Raw genomic sequence first — 13,346 nt, 5'->3', positions numbered from 1 at the left:
ATGTAAATAAGGAACGCTTCCACAGAGGACTACTTAGACTGTGGAAAGTCTGGCTAATACAGGGTATGTATATATGGAGAGAAAAGATGCTGAATATGGATCCTGAGTAAAACAGAAGCCTGGGTCTACCTGTGTCACAATACTAGGACATCTCCCACTGAGAAAGGCCACAGAAGCAGGAACCTCAGTAGCAGAGAGTAGTGATGCCTGTCGACCAGGGGGCCGTGTTTCTTTAGTCTCAGAACCATCTCTGCTTTATTCTTGAGCTTGAGAAAGAGCCGAGAGAGGAAAGCAAATACCACAGGGCTGGGTAGATTAAATATAACTATAAATTCCAATTTGACAAAGACCATAGGAGGAATCCACGTTATTAGACGTGTCTTGAAGGTTGCAGCTGATTCTAAGTAATTAGGGCCCCACTGAAGTGCAGTTCTCCAGAAGACCCCCCTCCTACATGTCAGCTTTTGTGGCCAAGAGTAAATGTCAAGCATGGTCCTGGGTCCTTAGCCTTTCGTGGAAGAAGTCCATGGACACACCCTTCCCGGGACCATTTCTTTGTCATAACTTGGTGCATCTCTGAATGTACAGGTTTAATTAAAAATAGGAACCAGGCTTTTTATTGTCATTTCTGAAAGTTGCAGGACTTTCTCCTTCATGCATAATTCAATCCACATCCTGTGTCTGGATTTTTATTGTGCCTGTGGCTTCAGGTTCCCGGTGTCAGGGATGACAGGCAACTTTATCACAATACCAGGTGAGGTGGAGAAAACAGCGTAATGTACACAGTTGCCAAAGACTGTGACCTATCTAAAACGGATGATTTTTATAGTCTCAAAATTAGGGCACACTGCTTTCTAGTTCTTATTAGAAACTCCCAAGATGCTGCTGCCTTTTCTTTCTTCTTCTTTTTAATGTGAAAGTGACCTTATTTGACCATAACTTCTAAGTTCTCTATAGAAGACCACGAGGCTGTAAATGGTTTACTGAACTTGTCTTTTATCCGTGTCCTCCTGCAGCTCAGCCTGAGACCTACGGTGGCAGAGCTACAAGCTCGAAGGATCCTGCGGTTTAACGAGTATGTAGAAGTCACCGATTCTCCCGACTACGATCGCAGGGCAGACAAGCCCTGGGCCAGGTTGACACCTGCAGACAAGGCAAGAACTCAAGTGTCTTTAGCTATGATTTCACTGATTTATGATTTTATTGCTTTTTTGAAAGCGCCAACACTCACTTATCCCCACTCAGCCATCTAAGGAGGCTTGATATTAACAAGTATCCCAATAATTTTTTGCCTTTCATTATTTAAGCCACTTATGTGATATATTTAGTACTATTAATGAAGTTCTTTCAACTAAGTCTCAGAAAAAAAATACAATTCTCATGGTACCAAAAGTACTGCATATTTGGCCCTGGCCGGGTGGCTCAGTGAATTGGAGCATTGTCCCTTGGACCAAACGCTTGCAGGTTCAGTTCCCAGTCAGGGCACATATGTGGGTTGTGGGTTCGATCCCTGGTCAGGGTATGTGTGTGAGGCAACCGATCAATGTTTCTCTCTTACATCTATGTGTTTTTCTCTCTCTCTCTTCCTCTCACTTTAAAAATCAATAAAAAAAAATCATTGGGTGAGGAATAATAATAATAATAATAAGTATTTGGTCTCAGTGCTATCTCCTAGCAGCTTGTTTTGTTTCAATTTTAGAAATACCTACTTTTGGCTCAGTTACTTCCCATTGGTCCTACCCAGCACTATTCAGACTCCAGTTCCACTACATCAACCTACTTCTTTCTGTTCCATATTTTCAACAAAATCAGTCTCAATACACTTACATGAAGAGTTATTAAGCCTAATCTTGGAATAGAAAAGAGAGTTAAGAATATTATACATGTGGATCTCTAACATAACCTATGGGAGGGAAAAACTTTTTTCCCTCTCATAAAACAGTCTCAGGAAATCTCTTTAGATATTAAGAGGAAATAACTCTTGTAATAAAACTATGGTCATTCTTGCCCTAACCAGTTTGACTCAGTGGATAGAGCATCGGCCTGCGGACTCAAGGGTCCCAGGTTCGATTCCGGTCAAGGGCATGTACCTTGGTTGTGGGCACATCCCCAGTAGGGAGTGTGCAGGAGGCAGCTGATCGATGTTTCTCTCTCATCGATGTTTCTCTTTCATCGATGTTTCTAACTCTCTATCCCTCTCCCTTCCTCTCTAAAAAATCAATAAAATATATTAAAAAAAAAAAAACTATGGTCATTCTTTAGTGAATTTTTTTAAATGGGTATTGCATTTCTTTAATTGGCTGTCGTCACAACTTGCCGACATAGTTTTTCAAGCAACCAGTTCCTATAATTCCACATCACATTCGTGCCTGTAACTAACTCATCATTTCTCCATGTAATTAAAAATTATCTGGATGAGTTAGGCTCTGAAGCTTTCTTTATTGGGAAGAGTGGAAGACTTGAAGTAAGAAGGCATTTGCATCAGCCCCATCTTAGTACTCAATGCCCATTTGATATCTACAAAGTCACTTGATCTCCATTTCATCATCTGTGAGATGCAAGTCTTAAAATAGTGTTCAACTGCTTTGTAATAAACCATCCCAAAACTTGGTGACTTGAAACAACCATCTTATTCTGTCCACAGTTTCATGAATTAGGAATTCAGGAAGGGCCCAACTGGGTGGTTTGTTTCTGATCCATGTGGCATCAAGTAGGGCGGTGCTTGGGCTTCCAGAATCCACTCTTGAGCTGGCTTCTTCACTAGCACGTCTTTGCCTTGTCGGTCCTCAGCCTCTCTCTGTATCCACATGGCATCGCATCCTCCAGCACCTCTGCTTGAACTTGGGTTTCTCACACTGTGGTTTTCCGAGGGTGGGCACACTTTTACATGGCAGCTGGCTTGCAAGAAGGAAGCAAAAGATGCTAGGCCACCCTGGAATGACACAGCCTCACCTCTGCTGTGTTCTGTTGTTCAAAGCAGTTACAGGTCTCACCCAGGTCCACGGCTAGAGAAAGAGACTCCACCTCTTGAAGAGGGAATTGCAGATGAGCATGTAAGATGTGTCTATAAATACTGAATTGGCTGTCTATGTGTATGGTCACAAGTGAATTGTAAGACTTACTAATATAAAGAATGTATAGCACACAATTTACAATTAAAAATAAACTATACAGTACTCTGTAGATTCCACATCCCAATTGATTCTCACAGCATGCTTTCATTGACTTCTGCCAGACTCTAAGATCCGTAAGCCAACCTACTATTGAGAATAGGGACTTCGCCTATTTGTTTTCAAGGCTCCTTGAGTTGCATTTTCTTCTTGCACAATCACAGACTAAGATTTAATTCATTTTTTGAAATGTATCACAATAATGACATTCTTGAATACTTTCAGTGTACAAAGCACTTTTAAATATGCTCTTAATTGATTCTAATAATATTATGAGGAATTCTCATTCCCATTTTCCAAATGAGAAAACAGGTTTTGGAGCAAAGTAACTCGCTAAGGGTCACTGCTATTGAAGGCATAGGTAAGACTAGATCCCATGACTTCTGACTCCGAGTGGACTACTTTCCACTTCCCCCACTGAAACGGTAACATTTAGAGGGGAAATTTTAAATGATTTTATGTCACTGTCCATATTAAAATACCTTCTCTAAAGGAAGACTTTTTGATAGATGTTAATTAGATGATTAGTATGGAGAAGCTTGACTGTTTCAGTTCCTGGTTCTAGGTACCAAGTTTTACAGTGATTAAAACAAAGTATCCTCACTGTTCATCTCACTTGTGCAGCAAGATTCACTGTCTTATCTCAGTGGATGCAGACCCACAAATATCTTTCTTCTTACTTCATCTTTTCCAAAATTCAGTAGCAAGAATTGCTTTTTAAAGAAAAACAAAAATATTTCTGCAATCCCTTCCCAGCCATAGGCTTCCCATAGAGTCTCTAGGGGTTGAGGAATGTGTTTGAGGAGACAAAGCAAGCTGTGACAATAGGATTTAAATATAACAGTGAAAGGGGCATTGGGAGAAAAACTTGGATATTGCAGAGTGACAGTGATAGGGGAAAGCCAGAGAGAGGCCTCAGGGCTTCCTTTTGTCCTTTTCATCTTTTAATATTCTTCATTTTCCCACCACAAAGTAGATTTCCTTATCTGTCAGTGAAGTCATTCTCTGTGGCTTGTAATGTCATTCTTTGTTTTGGCTGAAGAGTCCATTTTTTTCAAAGAGATTATGGAGCTGTATTTATTAGTGTTTTTAAATTTACATGAGGAGACTATTTTATTTTATTTTTTTTAATTTCAGAGAGGACGGGAGAGGGAGAGAGACATCAATGATGAGAGAGAATCATTGATTGGCTGCCTCCTGCACTCCCCCTACTGGGGATCGAGCCCGCAACCTGAGCATGTGCCCTTGACTGGAATCCAACCTGGGACCCTTCAGTCCACAGGTCAACGCTCTATCCACTGAGCAAAACCAGCTAAAGCAGGAAACTATTCTTTGTAGAAAAGTTAGGATATAAATATAAGCACACAGTGGGAACCAAAAACCATCTGCAATCCAGCCTCAATTGTTAATTGATGACTGATGTTAACATTTTGATGAACATCTCAAGTTTTTCAGCCTGAGGGACATAGGCATCTCTTTAAACCCCAGCATGTACATGGCATGGACTATGTATTCGTTGAATAGTAATAGTGACAGCATTCCGTTTGATATTTTATTTGAATGGCTTTTAAGTGCTGTGCTGAAACTCTCCATTCTAATTATCTTAACTTTCAATATGAAAGAATAAATAGCAACTGCTTTCTCAGTAGCTTTGTGGCAACTGCCTAGAGCAGTGATGGCGAACCTTTTGAGCTCGGCGTGTCAGCATTTTGAAAAACCCTAACTTAACTCTGGTGCCGTGTCACATACAGAAATTGTCTGATATTTGCAACCATAGTAAAACAAAGATGTATATTTTTGATATTTATTTTATATATTTAAATGCTATAAGAAAAATCAACCAAAAAAAATTAGTTCGCCATCACTGGCCTAGAGCCATGTCACTGTGTGTGGTATTAAATGCAGAACTTACATAGGGAAATGATATTGTTTCTCAGAAGATCTCATGACCTGCACTACCCTTGTGGTCCTGGGGGTGACTCATAGATCAGACCCCAGGCTGCGTTTAGGAAGGGCTCCCTTCTTCCACCTTGTCCATGACACTTGAGAGAAATCCATCCCGGTTTTCGTTTGGGAGTAGCATGACACTGCATCTAGCATACCGTTTCCTAGGAGAAATTAGGAATCCCTTTCTCCAAGACATTTCTTTCTTGCTTGCTTTTTTTGTTCTTTGTTAATCCTCATCCAAGGACATTTTTCCATTCATCTTTTACAAAGAGTGGAAGAGAGAAACATTGATGTGAGAGAAACAATGGATTGGTTGCCTCCTGCACACACCCTGTCCAGGGCCCGGGCCGGGGAGGAGCCTGCAACCAAGGTACGTACCCTTGACCTGATGGAACCCAGGACCCTTCGGTCTGCAGGCTGATGCTCTATCCACTGAGCCATACCGGCTAGGGTTCTCCGAGACATTTCTTAAAAGAAGGCCTGCTTCATTGATGCAGTGTATGCCAAGAAAATATGTGACCTAAGTAACAAGTCTGTATATCTACTTTCTCTTATTCAGGCAGCAATACGGAAAGAACTAAATGAATTTAAAAGCACAGAAATGGAAGTGCACGAAGAGAGTCGGCAGTTTACAAGGTAAGTGGACACAATTCAGTTTAGCATATTAAAAATGATCAAGATGGTAAGTTTTATGTTATGTGTATTTTACCACAATTGAATTTTTAAAAAATACAATCTAACATAATACCATCTAATGAACATTTCTAAAATTAAGTCTTGTTTTTTCTCTCAAAGAAGTCTGAGTCATTCTAAAGGGCTATATTTGGTTTCTTTTTCATTTTATTCCCTGGGTGAGAAGACAAGCTTTTTGAAGAGACTCAGTTAACATTTTATGCCCTGAACAGATGCTGGCGGGAGCTGGTGTGGGTACTTCTGTGTCTGCTTTGGACTCACAGTAGACGTACTGAGAGAGGAGAGAAACTCAGTTTTCAGAACACGTCACTTAAAATAGGAATCCCATGTTCACTGGTGCCACAGAAGCTCTCTGTAATCCTGCCATCTTTCCTCCCAGCACCCTTCAGGCTTCTAAGCCCTGAGTGATGGTGTCATCTGACCCCCGCCCCCCCCCCCACAACCTCCCCCACCCCCAATTCACAGGTGTTCTGGATGTTTCTATCTCAAAGGTTTACTTGCTTTGCTTTATACAACAGGTGTGTTCCTAAAAATTTGAAAGTCAATCAAATCCTTAAGAATTAAATTGTTAGGAAACAAACCAAAATAGACGATTCCATGGAGACTTCTTTCTGGGAAACATGTCCCGATCCCCTAGGCTGGAAACAGCCTCTGGAGGGCAGCCCTCCATCAGGTGCCACCGTTAATGCTGAGGCTCCGGTGACAGGGATGTTGCTGCTGGAGAGCATGTGGCATGGATGGAAGTAGGATTTAATAGCAGACCTCCTCCCTGACGTTTATGGGGCTGTCCTTCTCCACAGCTACTGTTCCTGTAATAACCATGTCTGGTGTGCAGAAGAAACTCCCCTTTCTGCTAGGATATTTCTTGTGTGTTTTGTTTTCTCCAATGGCATGTTTGTTTGCTTATTTATTTATTTACTTATTGAGAGAGAGAGAGAGAGAGAGAGAGAGAGAGAGAGAGAGAGAGAGAGAGAGAGAGATATGGGACTTTCAGACATCCTGAATGTATGGGTCTTCTCTCTGTCTGAAGGCTTCATGCTGTCATAATCTACACAGACACCCGTCACATGCCAATATCAAGCCAGACCTAAGTGTCCTGTCTTTTTCTCCCCTCTATTTCTGGGGTCAGGAGAAGTTCTTGCTAATGTCTGATACCTGTGGTCACACTGTGGCAGTAAAGTTGATCAGAATAAGGTGGCTGGATATTTATGGTGACATCGAACTGGCCGGGACCTCCAGGCAACTGAGAAGGTGGCATTTTTCGTGTCTTTTGTGTCCTGACCCCTGAGATGTAGTGACTGTATCAATCCAGTCTTTGTCATTCAGGATAATTTTACTTCTCTGTAGTTTTCCTAGAAATTGTAGTATTTGATCCCCTCATTTCATTCATGGCATTATATAAAGAATAAATTATAATAAAAATAATTAAAATTCTAAAATGCCTTTTTATGGAAGTCCTCATTTTATGAAAAATAAGCATTTACACTGAAAGAGGCTCTTTCTCTTCTGTTTTACTCTATAAAAAAGTAAAAAAAATAAGATGCAGGGAGAAGTAAAGGTCATTTCTTTTTCAGAGATGTCTTTTTAATGTGAACAAATAATGGTCTAAATAAGCTTTCAAACAGTATAAAAATTTGTCAAGTAAAAATGAAAACTCCCTTCAGTCCTTCCCCAGTTTTATTCTCATTCAAACCAGTAACCACTGGTGGAAGTTTGGTGTAGAGCAGTGATGGCGAACCTTTTGAGCTCGACGTGTCAGCATTTTGAAAAACCCTAACTTGCCCTAACCGGTTTGGCTCAGTGGATAGAGCGTCAGACTGCGGACTGACACAGTCACACACAAAACAGCATTCACAAAATTTTTCCATATTAGTATATATCTTATTAATTTGAATGATTCTATGGTATTTCATAGGTATTATGCCATAACTTCCTGAAAAGTTATTCTATTAATAGATGTTTATGGAATTTTTAGTTTTTCATTAGTAAAATGATGCTGTCTTTTGAGTTTCTTTATAAATGTATCTTTTTGCTCGCACACCAGTATTTCTGTATTAGTCCCATAAGTGGATTTCCTAGGTCACAGGAAATATTTTTACATTTTGAGAGATACTATTCTGTGACCTACAGTTTACGAGCACCCCCTCATCACCATGTGGGGGTGATGATGGTGGAGAAGAGGCCTATATTCGAAAGAATAAACGTTAATATCCTATTTCACTGATTTCTGTAAAGTTGAGCATCTTTACATACCTTTATTGACCATTTATTTTTCATTCTTTGATTTGTCTTGACCAATTTTCTTTTGGGTTGTTTATCTTTTTCTTATGGATTAGTAAAAACTCAGATATTGAGTTACTACATATCACAATACTTTCCCCCAATGTATTGCTAACATTTTAACTTTTTTATGGTTTTCTATTTAAATGTTTGCATATTTAAATTTGTATTGTTATTTTTTTTAAAATATATTTTATTGATTTTTTTACAAAGAGGAAGGGAGAGGGATAGAGAGTTAGAAACACTGATGAGAGAGAAACATCGATTAGCTGCCTCCTGCACACTCCCTACTGGGTATGTGCCTGCAACCAAGGTACATGCCCTTGGCGGGAATCGAACCTGGGACCCTTGAGTCCGCAGGCTGACGCTCTATCCACTGAGCCAAACCAGTTAGGGCTGTTATTTTTTAATTTACTGTCTTGTGTCCTAAAGAGGAGGGCCAAGATTATAAAAGTACTAGAGGCCGGTGCACAACATTCATGCACTGGCTGGGGGGGGTTGGGCAGGGGGGGCGTCCCTGAGCCCGGCCTGCACCCTCTCACAGTCTGGGACCCCTTGGGGTCCTTCACGCTGCCACAGAGGCAAGAGAGGCTCCTGCCAGCGCCAGCCGTGAGCCTGGCTTCTGGATGAGTGGCACCTCCCCTGTGGTCAATTTGCATATTACCCTTTTATTATATAGGTCTAGAACTAGAGGCCCAGTGCATGAATTCATGCATGGGTGGGGTCCGGCTGGCCCAGCCCTGATCGCAGATTGGGGCCGGGCCTGTCAGGAGGAGGAGACAGCAGAAAGTTGGCAGGCTGGCCTGCCCTAATTGGGGCTGATAAAAAGCCGGGCCAGCTGGGGGGAGGGGCCGAGGGCAGTTGGCTAATGGGCCCTGCCCCTGATTGGGATGGGGGGCCAATTGGGGGCAGGGCCAGCCATGGGAAGGAGCTGTGGGTTGTGGGCTGTCCAACCCAGCCCCCGAATGGGTTGGGGGGGCCAACCAGGGATCAGCAGCCTGAGGGAGGGGCCATGGGTGGTTGGCCAGCCAGCCTTGAACCTGATAGAAGTGGGGAGGCTGATCGGAGGTGGGGCTGGGCATGGGGAAGGACTGCAGGAGGTTGCCTGCCCAACCCCGCCCCCTATTGGGGTGGGGGGGCAATCAGGGGCAGGGCCAGCTACGGGGAGGTACGGGGTCATTGGGGGTGGAGTTGGCTGGGGGAAGGGGCTGTAGGAAGTTGGCCAGCCAGTCCCACCCCCTATTGGGGTTGAGAGGGTCATGAGGGGTGGGGCAAGCTGGGGGGAGGAGCTGAGGTCCACCAGGTGGGGTGGGCCAATCAGGGGCGGGATCAGCCAAAAAAAAAGCTGCGGGGGGGGGGGGGGCGGGGGCTGCCCAGCAGCCCCACCATCAACCAGGGTGGGAGAGGCCAATCAGGGATAGGCTGTGGGCGATTGGCTGGCTGGCCCCACCCCTCGTCAGGCTGGTTTGCTGGTCACAGTGGGCATCATAACAACCGTTGTTATGGTCATTACAGCATTCTGATTACTGGCTTTTTATATATATAGACCAGAGGCCTGGTGCATGAATTCGTGCACCAGTGGGGTCCCTCTGCCTGGCCTGCAGGATCGGGCCAAAATCAGCTCTCCAACATCCTCTGAGGGGTCCTGGATTGCGAGAGGGCACAGGCCAGACCAAGGGACCCCACCAGTGCACAATGGGGGCCAGGGAGGGACGTGGGAGTTTGGCCATCTGGAGAGGGACTGTGGGAGGGCTCCAGGGCATGTCTGGCCCATCTCGCTCAGTCCCAATCGGCTGGACCCAGCAGCAAGCTAACCTACCAGTCAGAGTGTCTGCCCCCTGGTGGTCAGTGCACGTCATAATGACTGGTCAACTGGTCGACTGTCTGCCCCCTGGTGGTTAGTGCATGCATGTCATAACAACTGGTCAACTGTCTTCCCCCTGCTGGTCAGAGTACATCATAGCAAGCAGTTAAGTGGCCTTAGCATATCATTAGCATATTACACTTTGATTGGTTGAATGGCTGACTGGACGACCGGACACTTAGCATATTAGGCTTTTATTATATAGGATTGCCTTTAGTTTTTACGTGTGTTTTTGTTTTACACTTAGATCTTTCACCCATTGGGCGATTATTTGGGTTTATGATTCAAAAGAGTAAACTAGCTTTACTTTGTTCTAAATCAATAGTCATTGTCCCACTGCAATTTATTTCCCCTCGGTGTAAACTTTTTCTTTTAATGTACACGTGGGTCAGTTTCCAGATTCTTTAGTGTGCTCTAGGGAGCTATTGTCTATCCTTGCACTGTGTCACACTGTTTACTTAGAATAGTACATTTTATAGTATATTTTTATATATGGTGGGGTATTTTCTCACCTTGGAAATTCCGTTGGCTATTTTTCTGTATTTGCTCATCTGCAGAAATTTAGAGTATGCTTGTTGTGTTCCATAAAATAGTCTATTAATATCTTCATTGTTTAAGTCCATATGAATAGATGCAAATAGGGATGAGCTTCATTTCAAAAGAAAATTATAGATTTTGGGGGAAAATAGTTGATATCAAAGGTAAGTTTTACTAAAGTTTTCAAAAAAATATATTGATTAACACTCTTCCAAATGTCTTTCCAGATAAGGAAAAATTAAATATTCATATCACTGCGATGAATATGCCTTGCTTAAGTATTCTTAAAAACTTGGCAGGAAAGCAAATATCTACCGTTTTTCCTTTCACTTCTATTACATCATTAGACTTGCCTTTTGGCTCTGAGACTTATGAAAATCATGCATATGATTACCAGATTGTTTTCATTATTTCTTTTAGGAGGAGAAAGTTTTGGTAAACACTGCTGTGTCTAATCCAAATGATACAAGTATACGATAATGTTTTACATTTAGAAAACTGCTCATGTAGAAGATAGTGGTGTTCTTAGCACCAGCCATCCTTGGAGGGCATAAACAAGCTGTCAATCATTACCTAGCCTCTTAGATGCAACCTAGATACAGAGCAACTCACTTATTAGCTCTTCTTATTAGTGTCAGACATTATCTCCTTACATCAAGTAAACATTTCCTTTACAACCTAAATCTATTAACTCCCGGGGCATTTGGGGGTGTTAAAAGGGTTGAGACAGCCCTGCTCCCTCTGCCCAGGTACCTCGCTATCCAGAGATAATCTCCCACACAGTGATGGATCAGTCAACACTGGACGGAACACTTCCCATATGTAGCTTTTTTTTTTTTTTTTTTTTTTTTTTTTTTTGCTTCTGTATCTCTGGATAGAAACCAAAAAAGCTGATTACATTGGTTGCCTCTGGGAAGGAGAAGTGGGTAACTGGGATCAGGCATGAGAGGGATTCTTTTCACCGCTTACTCTTTGGGCCTTTTGAATTTTTGAAACATAAGAATGTATTACATAGTCAAAAAAGCCTTGAAAAATAAAGGAGCTATTCCCTACTCCTTTTGTAAATGAGAAGTTCATTTATTGAATAATGTGCTGGTGCTGATATTAAATGTGACACTCTTGCTATTGGTGTACCAGAAGACACCTTGGAAACCCCCATCACGAATACATTTTGGGACATGTTTGGTCTGTAGTGGTGGAGAATTGTAGTGATGCACTCTTTCCTCTAGTTCCCCAGGTTTCTCCCAGTATTTTGCAGATATCTGTCTGGAATTAGAATGGACGTTAGTCCCATGTAACAAGGGTGAGGACCAGTGGGCCCTGCAAGAGTTCATTCTGTGGCCTGACAGGTACCAAGCACTAACCTTGGTCCCTTAGAACACTTGCTGCTTATCCGGCCAGCCACATCCTGAATTTTCTCTCCGCAGCAGCTGCCCGCCCACACCACTGTTCAAAATCCCAAAGACCATAGGAAGGGCCATTGCATTCTGAAAGGAGATCACCATGGCAAAGGAAAGCCACTTTCCTTTCCATGGGAAATAGAATTTCTACAATTTAAAATCATTCCCTAAACCAGTGATGGCGAACCTATGACATGCGTGTCAGAGGTGACACGCGAACTCATTTTTTTGGTTGATTTTTCTTTGTTAAATGGCATTTAAATATATAAAATAAATATCAAAAATATAAGTCTTTGTTTTACTATGGTTGCACATATCAAAAAATTTCTCTATGTGACACGGCACCAGAGTTAAGTTAGGGTTTTTCAAAATGCTGACACACCGAGCTCAAAGGGTTCGCCATCACTCCCCTAAACCAAGGGTCGCCAACCGCTGATCCGGGGACCACTGGCGGTCCGTGAGGCCTGAAAGGTTGGCGATTGCTGCTCTAAACCATGAAGGCAAATTGTATGAAAGGTTAGCTTTTATTTAAAAACTAAAAATTTTTTTTAAACTAAATTTTGAAATGGTTACAGCTGAGTACTAATATTATGGGTAATTATATTTTTCTTCTGGAAATTCTGTTTTCCAATGTTGTTGTGTCAAGTGTATGAGATTTATAATCAAGAGAATATTATTTTTTTAATTGAGTTTTGTAAATAACATTTTTAGAGTGTGTAATGCAGTACTTATATTAAGGAATATTATGAAAGATTAATAGAATCATTGAATTGATGCTCTTAGAATAAAAACAGGCCTCAAGGGATCGTTGGCATAATGTTAAGTGGGAAAATCAGGATACTGACTGAGTGTATATATGGCAGAAGTGTTTTATTTAAAATTCAGATGCATAGAAAAAAATTAGGAAATGATATAAAAAACTCTTAATGGTTTGTTATAGAGTGGGGCTATAGTTTTTTATTTTTTTCTTTGCTCTACTTTTCAAATTTTTCTTGATGTGGTTATGTTGAGGTGTGTCTTTAAAGCAATTATCTCATTCTATAACATCCTGTGGTATTACTATCTTAGGTGGATTGGCTGATTTGGCTCAGTGGATAGAGCGTTGGCCTGCAGTCTGAAGGGTCCCAGGTTCAATTCCGGTCAAGGGCACATGCCTAGGTTGCGGGCTTGATCCCCAGTGGGGAGGCAGCTAATCAATGATTCTCTCTCATCATTGATGTTTCTGTCTCTCTCTCCCTCTTCCTTCCTCTCTGAAATCAATAAAAATATTTAAAAAATAAAAATAAACTGCCGGGGTCCAACCCCAGCGGGTCCAGGGGTCCCCAAAGGTGTGGACGGAGTCGGCGAAGAAGGAACGACACGGAGACAGCGTTCAGTTGATCAGCAGCCTAGCCAGGATCTCCAGCCAGGATCTCCAGCCAAGTTCTGGTCTGGATCTCCAGAGAGGTTCTGCTT

General features: G+C 42.1%; 1 protein-coding gene across 14 annotated transcripts in view; it reads left to right on the top strand.

Moving 5' to 3' along the window:
* The window catches only part of PHACTR2 (phosphatase and actin regulator 2), a gene marked incomplete at its 3' end in the record, with an annotated part of 162,369 nt that overhangs the window by 144,039 nt on the left and 4,984 nt on the right, over positions 1 to 13,346 (top strand). For 12 of the 14 annotated variants that reach the window (XM_081094321.1, XM_081094331.1, XM_081094322.1 and 9 more), the window contains 2 exons: positions 1,017 to 1,154; positions 5,677 to 5,753. In XM_081094321.1, coding sequence (XP_080950447.1) covers positions 1,017 to 1,154; positions 5,677 to 5,753 — 215 coding nt within the window. Of the gene's footprint in view, positions 1 to 1,016; positions 1,155 to 5,676; positions 5,758 to 13,346 lie in introns of those variants that run through there. The other 2 variants (XM_081094329.1, XM_081094325.1) reach the window with 1 other exon arrangement.

The sequence above is a fragment of the Myotis nattereri genome (assembly GCF_964212035.1).
Source record: "Myotis nattereri genome assembly, chromosome: 6".
NCBI lineage: Eukaryota > Metazoa > Chordata > Mammalia > Chiroptera > Vespertilionidae > Myotis > Myotis nattereri.
This window is presented reverse-complemented; position numbering and strand designations above follow the sequence as displayed.